A 16,629-nucleotide genomic window follows, 5' to 3' on the forward strand; every position below is an offset into this window, starting at 1 on the left:
GAGAAGAGAGTTCCAAATACAGAAAAAGGGAAGACAGCAACAAGCCCTGTGGAGCTGGATTGAAATTGGAGGTTATCATTGTGAACTCGTGGTGTTTAATATGAACAGCTAGCTAGCTGGGTAGATAGTAAGAAGGGGGTGGGGGATAATAGGTATTTTCCTTTATGTGTCTTCCTGTCTTTCTGGATCTGAAAAGGCAAAATCTAAGCAAGCAAGTAATAGGAGTAAGAATACATTTCACTGATGGAGGATAGTTCCCTTGAATAGATTCTTGGTTAAGTGTGTGGCAGGGCTTTTTACTTCAAGTAATATTGGATGTATGTTAATGGTGGTACATCTTAATGATTTCTTAGTCCTGAGAAAGAGACTCAGAAATGAGAATGAAGAATGAAAATACTTTCTAACCATTCAGTTTATCCTGCCAGCTGTCTTGAGGTTAATCACTGGCTAATGGAAACACTCTTAGGTGTATACGTACTAAACTACCTTTAGTCTTTTTTGGATGTCTTACACATTTGCTTGTTGATAGTTAGGGCCTGGAATTGATGACTGACCTATGCTTTTAATCCACTGTGAGTAGTTTTGCTGTTTTTGAGAACTAAGGACAATTATACCGTTTATTGGTGCTTTTTCCCTACTCCTCCATCTTCCGTTTAGTTTCACAAGCAATGGGTAAAGGACTCCCTATTCAATAAATGGTGCTGGGATAACTGGCTAGCCATATGCAGAAGAATGCAACTGGACCCTTACCTTTCACCACATACAAAAATTAACTCAAGATGGATTAAAAATTTAAATGTAAGACCTCAAACTATAAAAACACTAGAAGAAAATGTAGGAAACATCCTTCCTGACATCAGTCTTGGCACAATGTTTGGCCAGGTCCCCAAAAGTAATTTCTATAAAAACAAAAATTGACAAGTGGGACCTGATTAAACTAACGCGCTTCTACACAGCAAAAGAAACCATTAACAGAGTAAACAGACAACCTAGAGAATGGGAGAAAATATTCACAAACTGTGCATCTGACAGAGATCTCATATCCAGAATCTATAAGGAGTTTAAACAAATCAATAAGCAAAAAGCAAATAACTCCATTAAAAATGGGCAAAGAATATGAGCATATACTTTTCAAAAGAAGACATACAAACAGACAACAAATATATTTAAAAATGCTCATCATCACTAATTATCAGAGAAATGCAAATCAAAACCAAACTGAGATATCATCTCACACCAGTCAGAATGGCTACTATCAAAAACGTCAAAAAAACAAACAAACAGAAAAAAAAAAAAAACCAGACACTGGCAATGCTGCAGAGAAAAGAGAATGCTTAAGTACTGTTGTGGGTGGGAGTGTAAATTAGTTCAGCCACTGTGAAAAGCAGTTTGGAGATTTCTCAAAGAACTTAAAAGAGAGCTACTATTTGGCCCAGAAATCCCATTACTGGGTATAAACCCAAAACAAAATAGATTATTGTACTAAAAAGACACATGCACTTGTATCTTCATTGCCATGCTATTCACAACTGCAAAGACATGGAATCCACCTAGCTACCCGTCATTGGAGGACTGGATAAAGACAATGTGGTATATATACAAGATGGGATACTATGCAGCCATAAAAAAGAGTGAAATCATGTCCTTTGCAGCAATGAGAATGGAACTGGTGGCCATAATCCTAAACAAATTAACACAGGAAGGGAAAACTAAATACTGCATGTTCTCACTTGTAAGCGGGTGCTAAACACTAAGCACCCACAAACATAAACATGGGAACAAGAGACACTGTGGACTACTAGAGCGCTGAGGTAAGGAAAGAGGAATGGGTCAAAAAACTACCTACCAGGTACTATGCTCGCTACCTGAGTGCAATATAACCATGTAAGACACCCGCACATGTACCCCTTATGTATCTAAAATAAAAGTTGGAAAAACAACAACATGTCTTTTATTTGGTGGAATAGAAGACAATCTAACATAGTAATACTAGTAAATGCTTTAAAGTCAAATTTTTCTTCTTCACAATTATACTGCTAAAATTCCTCTCTCTCTAGTTAATAGTAATTAATAGTCAGGTATTAATTATTCTAAATAATAATAACAAATGAGTAGACAAATGTAAAAGCTGTCGAAATTAGAATACTCAGTCTGCTTGATGGTAATGAATCAAACTAATAGATAGGCACAGCATCCCTCAGTAGCGGTATAGAAGGCATCAATGTGTATTTTTGTTGAGGTCCAGCCCTCCTCGGGCCATGTCACCTGGGATAAAAGCCACCCTGAGCCAGTACAGTAATATAAACCAATCAGTGGGAGTAGATCATCAATATGCCAGATGTTGCTGATTCGTTGGTTAAACTACTGGTGGGATGATTTCTGCCTATGAACAGAATAATAGAGGGCAGGAAAGAAAGCCAGTCAGCATATAGGAAGGCAAATCCGGCCGGGCGCGGTGGCTCAAGCCTGTAATCCCAGCACTTTGGGAGGCCGAGATGGGCGGATCACGAGATCGAGACCATCCTGGCTAACCCCGTGAAACCCCGTCTCTACTAAAAAATACAAAAAACTAGCCGGGCCAGGTGGCGGCGCCTGTAGTCCCAGTTACTCGGGAGGCTGAGGCAGGAGAATGGCGGGAACCCGGGAGGCGGAGCTTGCAGTGAGCTGAGATCCGGCCACTGCACTCCAGCCTGGGCGACAGAGCGAGACTCCGTCTCACAAAAAAAAAAAAAGGAAGACAAATCCAGTATCTTACCATCCACAGGTGTGACCTCAGCTGGCGGTGGCTCTTCTTGCCCTCCCATGCTGCTCTCTTTAATACTTTCTATTTCCCGCCAGAAATCCTCCATGGAGGCGCTGTCTACGGAGGCTTCTGAGTTGGAACGGCTGAAGGCAGGAGGATGGAGGGATTCATTGGAGAGCATCCTGTTAATTCTTCGGCAGCGAGGAATGGATTTTCTGAGGAAAGAATAATATCTATGAATAAAAACTTTTTATACTTTTATGTTATAAAGTCACAAAATTGAATTTATGTTTAATTAAGTTTAAATTAAATGGAGAAGTGGAATTACCATGGTAGAGATGGGTTTGAGGGAATAATCTCCACTCAGTCGTGGCCCTTTTAAAAAAATTCTCTATACTGTATAATTTTTTAAAATTATTTTTTGAGACAGAGTCTCGCTCTGTTGCCCAGGCTGGATGGAGTACAGTGGCGTGATCTTGGCTCACTGCAAGCTCCGCCTGCTGGGTTCAAGCGATTCTCCTGCTTCCGCCTCCCGAGTAGCTGGGAATACAGGCACCCACCACCACACCCAGCTAATTTTTATATTTTTAGTAGAGATGGGGTTTCACCATGTTGGCCAGGCTGGTCTTGAACTGCTGACCTTGTGATCCGCCTGCCTCAGCCTCCCAAAGTGCTGGATTACAGGCCACCACACCTGGCTAAAAATTTAGCCACCACACCTGGCTAAAAAATTCTCTGTACTTTATAATGACTCCGTAGCCATATAGGAATTAACATGAAAATGTTTTTAATAATTTTTAAACACTCATAAAATGCAAAGTTGCTTACACTAGTCAAAATATGCACAGTAAAAGTTTGTTTCTGTATATTATCTATAGTGAAGGCAGAGAAGGGCATAAGAGTTGCTGCTCACACCCATTAGGGTGGTTATTATTAAACAAACAAACAAACAAAAAACAGAAAATAACAAGTGTTGGTGAACATGTAGAGAAATTGCAACCCTTGTGCACTGTTGGTGAGAATGTAAAATGGGGAAGCTTTCAATGGAAAACAGTATGGCAGTGCCTCAAAAAATTAAAAATAGAGCCACCATGAGACCCAGCAATTCCACTGCTGGGTATATACTCAAAAGAATTGAGAGCAGGGACTCAAAGGAATATTTGTACATCCATGCTAAGAGCATTCATGTAATAGCGTTTTGGCTATTGGCCACTTCCAATAGCCAAAAGTTAGAAGCAACCCAAGTGCTATCAATGGATGAATGGACAAGCAAAATGTGTATAAAGGAAGGAAATTCTGACACAATAAACAACATGGATGAAACTTGAAGACATTGTGCTAAGTGGAAAAGCCACTCACAAAAAGACAAATGATTTCATTTATTTGTGGTGCTAGGTAGTCAAATTCATAGACAGAAAGTAGAATGGCTACTTCCAGGGGATAGGAGTGGGATGGGGTGGGGAGGAGTGGGATGGGGTGGGGAGGAGTGGGATGGGGTGGGGAGGAATGAGGACTTCGTGTTGGTGTGGGTTTGCAACTCCTTTCAAAGAACCTCCTCCAAGCTTGCCTTCTTCTCTTTGGGTTCAAGTGGAATTGGACAAAAAGACCGAAACTAACTCTTAAGCAATGTATGGGCTGTTTCACTCAAACAAGAGCTCCCAGGTGGAAAGAGGTAACCAGACCAATGGCACAGTAACGTCCACTGTGGGTTTTATGATGACTTAGGACAATTATATTTTGACATTCAGAGCAGCAGTGGATTGTTATCAAATTTAGCCATGGCTAATGTAAAGCACATTATATTCACGAGAGTACCTAAAGAGAGGCAAAATAATGTTTCCATGATAATACCCCAAAATTTCTATTTGCTCATAAGCTGTACACATCTAGGAATCCTCCTGGATTTCTAAATTGCATCTAAATTTAGTAGCAATTTCTGGAATTTTATCATTGATCGTTTCATAGTATCTGACTGTAGTTCTAGTTTTGAACATTAACTGAACAGCAAGATAGCCAATTTATTTTTTAAACTAAAACATTTCAGGAAAATATGAAATATCTACTTTTATTTTTTATGTGTTGTGGGATAAGAATTTTAGGCAGTTTTGTTTGATAACTGGGTGATAATTCTCACCGTATTCTTTATAGTTCAACAAGTCAAGACACATTCTAGCAGGTGAAATACCTATAAAATCGACAAGATACTAAGACTGTTATTACTAATTTTATTATTTGTAGGCTTTGAAGACTTCTTCCTTTTGCAATAAGACTAATACTGAAAACCACTAACAAATTCAGAGTACTAGTATATAAACACCTACTTCTTTTAAAAATGAAATCAGTTACCATGGCTCACACAGCCTCCTGCCCTCCATGTGCCAGACTCAGAAAGAGTATATGGATATCTAACACTTTTCTTAGTTCTAGATTTTTTAGGTTAATTCCTTTAAAAAATAAATATGCTTGACTTATAAAAAAATGATAGTCTTAATAGTAGACATGGACCGTATTTTTAAAATTATAATGCAGTATAAGTGTATATGTCTAATATACAATTGTATAAAGCAAAAATGGAAGGTCTTTTCCTCCCATCTGTATCATACTGATATTGTTCTATAAACTGCTTTGTTTTCCTGACTCAAAAACATGCAGACATTTTTTTTCAAGCCAATACGGTAATACCGCCTCAATGGCTGCACCTGGATACTATCATAGATCTTAGAAATTAAGCAAACAAGCAGATATACCCAAACACTGAAAATATTTGAATAAGTAAGACATTTGTGGAATAATAGGTAAATCACAGAAGACAAGGGGAAGATATATTTAGGGCTAATAATGATATTTCAATTATAGTACATTTGTTTCTTATTCACGCAAAGGGTATACTAATGGAATTTCAGGGAAGAGAGCTTCATAAAACTCTGCTGGGGACAGGGAGAACAGATGTGAAATATTACTGGTCATGAGCAGCTGAGTAACACACTGGTTCCTTCTGAAACAGTCCACCCAAAGAATCCTTTAATCACAATGATCAACTTTTTTTTGGCAAAGAAGTCAGACAGCATTTTTGGGGATAAGAGCACTTGGAAGAGCTCTCACATTTTTGGTTAGAGATACAAATATTTCTCCTTCACCCCAGGGTGGAGAAGGAACCATGAATTTCCACTCTTGAAACATTATGTAATTTTGACCCTCAGGACCATCCAACAGTTTGATGAGCCTTAATGGGCAGCTTCATACCTCACCATATTAGGAGAAAATGGAGTTTAGGCTTCCTCAGCTGTTTGTGCCTTTTTATTCTCAAACAATACTAGGAAAATATTACATGACAAATTGAATGCAATTGTGTTACACAGAAACTTTTGTTGGAAAAACACCACAAGGTTTAAAATTAAATTTTAAGTATATGATAACTACCATAAATTCAAAGTGGCATTAAAGAAAGATTTTATTATTCTATTTTTTCTTCCATTGACTTTTTAGCCATACTTATACTATATTTTAGTAGATACCAGATAACTTTATTACTATTCATATGGAATTAGTATTTTATAACTTCACAACAGTGTAAATATCTTATAGAATATAATTCTCCCTCTACCCTTTATATTACTGTTGTCATCTATGTTCCTTCCTCACATGTTCACATCCCCCAATAGTTATTATCGTTGTTGCTTTAAAATAGTAAGTTTTTTGAAAAACTAAATACATGGTCTTTTATATTTATCTTTTCTAGAGTTTGTCATTCCTTCCTACATATCTGTGTTTCCACAACAGATCCTTTCTGTTCAGTTTTGAGAACTTCCTTGAGCATTTCTCTCTCATTCCTTAGCATTTCTTCTTTCTTTTTTTTTTTTTTTGAGAGGGAGTCTCGCTCTGCCGCCCAGGCTGGAGTGCAGTGGTCGGATCTCAGCTCACTGCAAGCTCCGCCTCCCGGGTTCACGCCATTCTCCTGCCTCAGCCTCCCGAGTAGCTGGGACTACAGGCGCCGCCACCTCGCCCGGCTATTTTTTTGTATTTTTTAGTAGAGACGGGGTTTCACCGTGTTAGCCAGGATGGTCTCGATCTCCTGACCTCGTGATCCGCCCGTCTCGGCCTCCCAAAGTGCTGGGATTACAGGCTTGAGCCACCGCGCCCGGCTCCTTAGCATTTCTTGTACTGTGGATCTGCTGACAACAAATTCCCTCAGCTTTGTTTCCGAATATGTTTTTAATTTATTTCCATTTTTGACAAATATTTTTTACTGGGCATAGAACTCTAGGATGGCAGTTTTTGTTTAAATCCTTTTAAAGAAGTCATTCATTGTCTTGTTGAGTCTACTGATTCTGATGAGAGTCAGTTACAATTCTTGCTGATGTTCTTTTAAATATAGTATCTGTTCTCTCTATCTGCTCATAATAGATTTTATCTTTATGTTTTGCTTTTAGCAATTTGAGTGTAGTTCTCAATTCTGATTGAGGTTTACTGAGCTTCAATCTGTGGGCTAATGTCTTTCATCAGTTTTGGAATATATCCATATCCATTTTCTCTTCCAGTATGTCTTCTGTCACTTTTCCTCTCTCCTCTCCTGGAACTCCAATAACACGACTGTCAGGCTGTTTGATGTTGCCCCAAATGTCCTTCATAATCTGCTTTGCTTCCCTCCCTCAACTCTCTCTGTGCTTCAGTTAAAAAATTTCTATTGCCCTGTCTTCATTTTTCCTCACTTCTACTGTGTTCAGTCAGCTAAGTCTTCCAATGAATACTTCACTTCCAATATTATATTTTTTCATATCAAGAATATCCAATTAGTTCTTTTTAGAGATTCAGTTTCTCCGTTGACATTATCCACATTTTTATCAATTTTTTGTCCATGTATCCTCTAATTTCTATAACATATTATAATTATAATTGTTATTTGAAAGATCTTATCTGTTAACATCAATATCTGTGCTGTGAATGTGTCTGATTAAATATTGATTTAAAATCAACCAATTGTTTCTAGGTCATGTTTTCCTTCTTCTTCACGTATTTCATAACTTTTTATTAGATGGCAATGTTGTTTTTAAAAGAACTCTAGAAAACTGGAGTAAATACAGGTTTCCCCCAGAAAGGGAAAGGTTTTCCTCTATTTGGTAGATGGAGTGAGATGCAGAGCATGTCAATCCAATCAGGAGTTGAGCTGGGTCTGGGTTGAGTTGCAATTTACTTTAGTTTTCATCTATCTCTGGTTTGAAATGCTTCAAGGGGGAAATCTGTCCTGTGTGTACTACAGGTCCCACCTGCTAAAAGGGTTTTGGGATAAACACCATGGGACTACAGAGATCTCTCTCTGCTATACAGCCTGGTCCCCTGTGTTGCTGGGATCCTGTACTGCCAGGGCTCCCAGCAAAAATCCCAAGGGGTAGAGTTGTTCACTGGGGAGAACTAGCTCTGCATTTGGAGCTTCTACAAACTCCAATCTCTTGTGCTAGTGCAGGCAGCCATTAACAGCTCCACTGGTGTCTCCTCGCCCCAGTAGAGTCCCTCCACCTAGACAGGTGTGACCTTTGGCCCAGAAGTGCAGAAACTCAGGGAGCAGACATGCCCAGGGAGGTAATGACCACTCGGCTCTGCTCACGTCACAAGAGTTCTTCTTCCCTGGAACTTGGCTCCTTTAGACTTCTTTGTATCCACAGCTCTTCAATATAGTTTTTAAAATACAGATTTTTATATTTATTCTTTTTTTTCTCTAGCTGCTACAGTGGGAACGATAGTCTGTCACAAACTAATCTACATCCTAACTGGTAGCGGAACTCCCACAAAACATTGTAAACATAACAGATATTTTTAAAAGTTGCATTTGTTTATGCACAGCTTGCTCTGTGTAACCACAAGTTTAGTTGTTGAGTATATTCCAAAAAAATATTTTTAAAAGACAGACTTCTTACTATGAAATACTCTATAGGCCTTTATTATCTGTTATTTTATGGAGAAGTTTATACGTAACGAGTTACTATCATACACATTACATCATTTGATCCTCATATGCACCCCATGGAGTAGCCAAAGCCAGTATCATATGTCTCATTGCACAGCAATGGAGAGAGTTACTGGGAGTAAAGCGGGGACACATAGCTTCCCCTTGCAGTTAGAAGTAAATGTGAATTCTGTTCTGTGACTTCAAGGCTCAGCACCTCCTGTCCTCAAACTTCTTTGCTAGCCTCACCTTACATCACTCTCCCACAGCATTAGCACTGGGCACGCTAATCTTTCCTCAGTTTCTGTAAAAAGCCAAGCTCTTTCTTCCCTTAGGAAATTTACTTTCTGTTCTTCCTTCCTGGAACCTTCTTTCTCTCCAAGCGACTTCTGCAGCAAGATGCTTCTCATCACTCAGCTCGCAACATAAATGGCACCTCTTGGGGGGTCCTTTCCAGGCCACTCTAATGTAGCATTCCTCCAGTTATTCGCTGTGTCAGCTCTCGGTGCTCCCTGCTTCTCATTCATTAATAATAAACACTTCATTCACTCATTTGCTTGCTTTGTTTTGGGGGGTCTATTTTCCCCTCTAGAATACAGAGGAACCATATTTGTCTTCTTAACACAGTGTGTGGCAAAGGAAAACAACGCAGAAATACTTGCCGAATGAATGACTAGCGTCAGTGGAGCCAGGACACGAATTCAACCTTTCCCCATCCGGTCCAAATGCTCTCCCTCCTGTAATTGTTCTTAATTTCAAAAGCCCCCTCAGGTATTTGTGTAACTGCTTATAGCTGTAAATATTTTTATAGCAGAGAAGTGATGTAGTGTGGTGATTTAGACAAAAACTCTGACGCCAGCTAGCACAGGTTTGAATGCAGGCTACAGCTCTATAATCTTGAACAAACTACTGAACCTCTGTGACTCCATTTCCTAAACAGCAAAATGGGGATATTAATCACATGCACTTCGAGGGGCTGTTACGAGGAGTGAATTAATACACGTAAAATGCCGGTCACATAGTCAACCTATGTGTTAGTGATTGCTACAATTTAATTAATTTGATAGCATGTTCAGAGCTAGATTTAGGGTGTGGCTATCACGGGTGCTAAAATATAACAGGTACATAAAAATATCCCTACGAATATCATGAGATAAATAAAACTGTATTTGTCAGAATTGCTCTCTGACCCAATTCCACTCCCAACCTGTTAGCTCAACTCCTCTGGCCCAGAAGTGGTCATCTGACACAATTCTGGCCAAAGTCACGTAAGTAAAAGTCTTCTCCAGGGTTTCAGTGAAATCCTTTGTTTTACTGATGTAGGTGCCACCCCTTTCTCTTTCTCCTTCTCCCTCCTTGGAATGTGGACAAGATGACTAGTGCTGCAGCAGCCACTTTGTCCATTATGAGAGAAAAGTCAAGAAATTGTAGCAATTGGCCTTGATATTACTGAGTTTTGGAAATAACGCCAGATGCTGCCTATCTCTGGACTTCCAGAAATGTGAGAAAAATAAATGCCTATTTTTTTAAACTACTCTCATCTTAGTTATGTTTGCTATTTGCAGCCAAAATCATTCCTAACGGATGACTGGAAGGAATCCTTTAATAAGTCATTTGGGGCAGAGTGAGATGGGACACCCCGTGTATCCCACTGAGGGAAATATTCAAGTAACAATTTATAGTCCACACAACCTGCCTCCTAAGGAAGGTGGGTGGCATCTAACAATTCTCTCTTCTTGTTTTTTTTTTTTGGAACAGAGTCTCGCTCTGTAGCTCAGGCTGGAGTGCAGTGGCACAATCTCAGCTCACTGAAACCTGTCTCCCAGGTCCCAGTTCAATCTATTCTCCTGCCTCAGCCTCCCGAGCAGCTGGGATTACAGGCACACGCCACCATGCCCAGCTAATTTTTGTATTTTTAGTAGAGATGGGGTTTCACCATGTTGGCCAGGCTGGTCTTGAACTCCTGACTTTTTTTTCGAGACAGGGTCTCTGTCAACCAGGCTGGAGTGCAGTGGTGCGATCATAGCTACCTGCGGCCTCAATCTTCTAGACTCAAGAGATCCCCCTGCCTCAGCCTCCCAAGTAGCTGGGACCACAGGTGTGCACCACCACATCTGGCTAATTTTTTGTTTTTAGTACAGATGAGGTCTTGTTGGGTTACCCAGACTAATCTTGAACTCCTGAGTTCAAGCAATTCTCCTGCCTCAGCCTCCCAAAGTGCTGGGATTACAGGTGTGAGCCACCACACCTGGCCTTCACACAATGATTCTCAATTGTAAGGGCTACCAGATTATCAGCCTAACCCCATGTCTTGGTCTGGCTTTGATCAGTACATTATGGAGTTAAACTTCCTGCTGAAAATATCCCCACCTACATGTACAGGGAATATCTTCACGTTGCTCTCAAACTGAACAGATTCCACGAGCTTTGGGAAGACTATACCAAAACCAAAGATTTCACCTTCCCTCTACTAGAGAAGACAAAGACTGAGTTCTCCATTATTTGTCACTGCCGTTGAATGATGCTGGTGGCAGCGCGGTGTGGACACCTAGAGAAATTCCCGTGGATATTGATTACAGTAAGCCTGTAGCAGGGCTTTTTCAAAAGAAACCACTGACTTTCTGGCATAGACCCTGGCACAGTCCAGTTCCGCAGCTGTCTGCCCTTTTAGCTTCCTCAGGAGGCCATTCAGATAGAGGAAGAGGACAAATCCCTTGTTTCTTATGCTCTCGCTTCTCAGTAATCTTTGGATTCTAACATGTTTATAAACAACTCAATTTGCATGTCCTGCAAAAAAGCACTTGAAAGGCAATAATGATAAAAAGAAGCCATAGTTTCAGACTAACAGGATCAAGAACACAGAAGGGGTTTCTGCCTTCATTCCCAGGCTCCCAACTCTCTTTTTCTATCTTTCTGCCATCCCATCAGTTTTCTCTGTCTGTTACTTGCCTGGCTGATATCATCTCTCTTAGGGGAAAAGAAGAAAGCGACCAAAGCTATTCATCAACAGGTAAACAGGTCTGCCTCAACCTCTCTGTTGCCAGCAAAGGATACAGAAAAATGTGTTTGTAGATTGGGAAGGCTTAAAACAGCCAACAAATCTTTACTTACACAGCAGGGAATACGGAGGGTTGGATTCTTTCTTTCTTTCTTTCTTTCTTTTTTTTAAAAAAAACCAATGACATTCACATCAGTAATTAAGTTGTTAGGCATTTATGGATTTACTTCTGAGTACAGCACTATGCAAGTAATGGGAACGGTGGCAATGGAAGAATGAACAACTTCCAACCAAAAATTCACGTGATGTACTTTACTGTGACATTAGCTTTATTGCAGAGGTCTAAAACCAAACCCACAATATATTGAGGTATGCCTGTACATAAATTATATATGTGTGTGTGTGTATGTGTTATATATGACAAATTGAAATATAATGTTTCTTAAATTTCCCCATCTTTGTCTGAGGGAGGGAGAGATGGAGAGTGACTGCTAATAGGTAGAAGGGTGATAACTATGTTCTAATATTAGTCAGTGGTGATATGCCAACTTTGTGAATATACTAAAAATCACTGAACTGTACACTTTAAAGGAGATTTTATGTTATATGAATTATATCTCAATTTAAAAATGTATGAGAATTACCCCTGCTTTAATTTTTTTTAAATTTTGATAATTAAAAGTGCTTTGAGATTTCAGATATTCTTAAGGAAAGGCAAAAGTTTTCCAAAAGGGACATGGGTTGAGAAAGATTTAAAGACACTTCTATGACAGGTTACTGGATGCCTTTAGCAAAGGCTAATAGTCAGAGGTGGGAAATGATCTTGCTCCCTGTTCAGCTAATAATCCTCTACATAAGGACAGGCTAAAATATCTGCTTTGCAGGCAAAGTAAATCACTAAATGTGAACGTTTTATGTTCTGTGTTAAAACTAATATGCAATTTATAAGCTTGACATATATATTTATTTTGGTAATGCTCAGTCAATCCCACAAGTGACTCTTAACACATTATCCTCAAAGATAAATTGAGGTTATGAGTAGAGAACTAGTTTGGTGCCATCTAATCATTGCTCAGAGGCTCATATTTTTTATCCAATTAGGGGCTACTCAGGAAGGAATCTATAAAAGAGAATATAAGCAAAAATAAGCTTTTTCTGGCTCTTTACTAACATTCTACCCATTGTCCATTCAGCGACATGTCACTCTAAGGGTCTTGGTAAACTCTATGTTCTGTGCTTCTGAATTTATACTTCACCAAGTAATCTGGACAAACGTCTTTTTAAAAATTGTCTTTTTATATCAAAAGTAAGTTACATGTTCTCTCTATTGCTTAATGTCAAATTGCAGTATATATTTTGATTATGTAGTTTTGAGGGGCCTGCTGCAGCTAGCACTACTCTGTATGGCTTTCAAAGTGATTAAAAGTGAGCCCCCCATTCCAGCATCATCTAAGAATGTACCTTGACTTTCTAGCTCCCTCCTGCCTCTCTGATGCTGTGATGTATTTGCTGGAATACAGCCATTTAGCCTCTCTTCCAAATCTCTGGTCTCCATTATTGCCATTATTACCCAGTCATTAATGTTCAGTCAGGAAATGTGTAAACTCTGCTTGATTGTATCCTCGTATTGCTTTTCAGTTTCTTTTGTCTGTTTTCTCACTTCAGCTCCGAAACTTCAATAATAGCAGAAAAGAATCACAAGGTCAAGGGTATTATCCAGCAATCTCTCTACCTGCTTGGTGTCCCATGTGGGCATTCTTGGGTGGATGGGATTTACAGAGCTTGGTTCAGCTTCACAAGGCTTTCCCTGAGTGGGACTGGCTTTCTCCCTCATGGGCACTCACTTCAGCTCAGCTTCAAACTATTCCATACAAAGTCCACAGTGAAACACAAGCACAAACTTACTAAATTCTATGAGGGGTGAGTTGGCCATTTTAATGAAGGTGTATCAACCTTCCTCATTCTTCTTCTTTCACAATATGCTTTTTCCACACTTAGACTCACCCCATGACGGTTTTAACTCTGTAGGGTTCCCTGGAGAATAACCACCTTTTGCTCCATCAGTTGTCACTGGCTGACTGAGAAGGCTGCCTCCTAAGTTCCACATAAACAGCTTTGAACTGGAAAGCCATAACTAGGGTTTCCAATGAAACAGAGGATTCCAGGATTGGAGATCCTCTGTTTGAGAGGGAGATGCTCTGATTGAGAGGGAATTTCAGAAATGCCTGAATAAACCACCACATTTTATAGATATGAAAAATAAATCTGAGAGGGGCAGTCAGTTGTCCAAAATGACACAGCTAATTATTGAGAAATGGAACTACAAATTTGGTCCCCTAATTCCACACTCTTTCCCCCATCACCCGTCTCCTGCCTATTTATACTTTATATTCTTCACTCACTTAAAAAAATATAAGGTTTCATACTTTTATATTAGAGATTACCCTCTTTGTTCCCTTAATGTATTTCTGAAAAGCATACGACAAAGTAAGTTATCAAACTGCATATATTTTTATCATAAAATATGTTGAGAAATATATCCCCAGCCAAAAGTTTTATTAAAGATCAAAGAGAGCTATATGCAACAGTATCATAAAATATATGGATATTTAAAAATACATGTAAAACTCTCTAAAAATTTGAAAGTGAACCAATAAAATTGGCAGGTGTAGCAGACCAAATACACTGACTATGTAAGCTATATACAGAGAGATACTATACATTAAAAAGCAACTGCTGTATATGTGATCTAAAAGGAGTGTATCAGCACTATTCACTATTAAACATTAATGACAATTTAAGTTTACCCATTGGTTGACCTATTAGAATGCACGGGAGTTTCTTGAAATAGTGTCAATAATTCATGTCTTCTATTTTAAAATCATTCAAGGAAGAAGCAGCTAAGACTTCCATTGTACTCAGCTTTCCCTGTAGTAGGTAGAGACATTTCCAAAGTATCATTGCCAGGTTAAAATATAATACATTCTAAATCCACATTCTTCTTATTCACATCATTGATAATAATCATCGTCCACCCAAGTGAAAGCATTTGACGTTAGTTCTCTACGTCACCCTCTCCAGTTTACTCGAAACACTGTTCATCATCAGATAAATTCCTTGAGAAAACCGCAAAGCCAACAGTCAGAGCACTTCATGCTGTCTAAAAATGCCATGAAAACAACAGTCATAATTAGGACCCTCAAAATCCCTCTCACTGCATGACAAAGAAAGGCACAGATCAGTAATCTGAATGTCCATGGTCAACATGAACGTTAGAAAGACAAGAGTTGTAAGTTCTGTCAAAAGAGAATCAAATAAGTAATTGTATACTGGCTGACACTTCACATGGTGGGGTTCTTGTCATCAGTATCTCTGAAGCTCTTCCACAGTCGAGGTGAATGACTTTAAGGAGCTCAGCATCTAATCCCTGACAGCAGACAAAAAACTATAAATCTCTGATCAATAGCTGATGCCATGGGCATGGAGAGTAATTTATTTTCTGTCATCTTAGTCAGGTGAAGCTCTTTCTAAGAGGAATAACCCAAATCAGGAAGGTTTCCCTCCTAAGCCTTCCTGTCCACTCATTTTCCAGTAATGTTACTGCCTTGCTCTACCACTGGCCAGCATTCATCATGACAGTCATTCCTTGAATAGACTCTGTTGTGAGCAAATCTGCTGAACTCTCATCCAATTTTTAAAAACATTAATGACATAGAGAAGTAAGATCTTGCATTTCACTGTATTTACTTCCAATTATTTAAAACAAGAAGCTGCCTCATAATATTTTGGTTTTGATGGCTAGCCAAGTGATATATCGGAAAAGGGTTTCAATTTTGCTTCCATTTTCCATTCTAAAGCTCCCTCATTAAAACAAAAATTACCCATATTCTGCTTAACAGAATATCTATGTTTGAGTAGAGTTTAAAACAAAATTCTACCAAGGCTCCCACGAGTCCAAACAGCTCCTCTGTAATAATTAAATAAAGACTAGACTCTGTGGGAAAATACGGTTTGGCTACTGGAGCAAGGCTGCATTCTTAGTCAGAAAACAACCTGGAAAAGTATTCATTGACCCTGAATTCTGTCAGTGACTCATAGTTTCTCATTTATTTCCCTTATAGAATTCTTCTCGAAAAATGTCTGTCTCCAGCCAAACTTTTGGAATCATATAGTCGAGAAAAAAAGTTTTATTAAGTGAGTGGTAAATGTGGAATGATATTAATTCATTGATGAAAATTAATAATTAATGGGAAAGATTGTGACTATTACTTATGGCTATTTGAGTAACCTTTTGAGAAATATGCTTTTACAAAAGATTTTCTGGTTTTATTATCCCAGGAAGAATTAAAAAAAAAAGAAAAAACAGCACTATGTATTTCTCTAAAGGAGGCACAAAAATAAATACATTGTAGTAGGAAAAAAATAGACGTGTAGTGTTAAGAACTCTAGAAGGAAGGTAAGCCAAAGTTTCTAGAGTCCTCCCACAGCCCTCTGCACTTCTGAACACAGTGAACACGACTAGTTAAAGTCCACTGTACTTAGAAATATGTTTGAAGGTATTTAATAGACATATAATAGGTAATCTGTACATAGCAAACCCTCAAAAATGTTTACTGAAAGAAGTGAACAGACTTTGAAAAGGAAGAGTGGCCAGGTCCATTTCCCACTTTGGGAAGCGAATGCATGACAATCAGCAAATTCAGTGCTGGTTCAATGAAGATTCTTGTGCTGCTTCAACCTTTTCTTCTGTCTGGTCTACCAAATTAGTTATTAATAATGTTCATATCAAAGATTTTAGATATTTTATTCATTTAGTCAATGAACATTTATTATATTAACACATCAGTAAGTTTGTAGAAACTTGGCAAGGGTGACCCCAGTTGCAGCAGCAAGAAGATTAAGAATCCAGGAATATCCTTCGAATGGCCAGATACTGTAGATACTTTT

General features: G+C 38.8%; 1 protein-coding gene across 6 annotated transcripts in view; it reads right to left on the bottom strand.

Moving 5' to 3' along the window:
* ARHGAP28 (Rho GTPase activating protein 28) overlaps positions 1-16,629 on the bottom strand; it is a 240,190-nt gene that overhangs the window by 88,706 nt on the left and 134,855 nt on the right. For all 6 annotated transcript variants that reach the window (XM_017951551.3, XM_017951550.3, XM_017951548.2 and 3 more), the window contains one exon: positions 2,756-2,958. In XM_017951551.3, the coding sequence (XP_017807040.2) occupies positions 2,756-2,924 (169 nt within the window). In that variant the 5' untranslated portion in view covers positions 2,925-2,958. The remainder of the gene's footprint in view (positions 1-2,755; positions 2,959-16,629) is intronic.

The sequence above is a fragment of the Papio anubis genome, chromosome 19, assembly GCF_008728515.1.
Source record: "Papio anubis isolate 15944 chromosome 19, Panubis1.0, whole genome shotgun sequence".
Taxonomy (NCBI): Eukaryota; Metazoa; Chordata; class Mammalia; order Primates; family Cercopithecidae; genus Papio; species Papio anubis.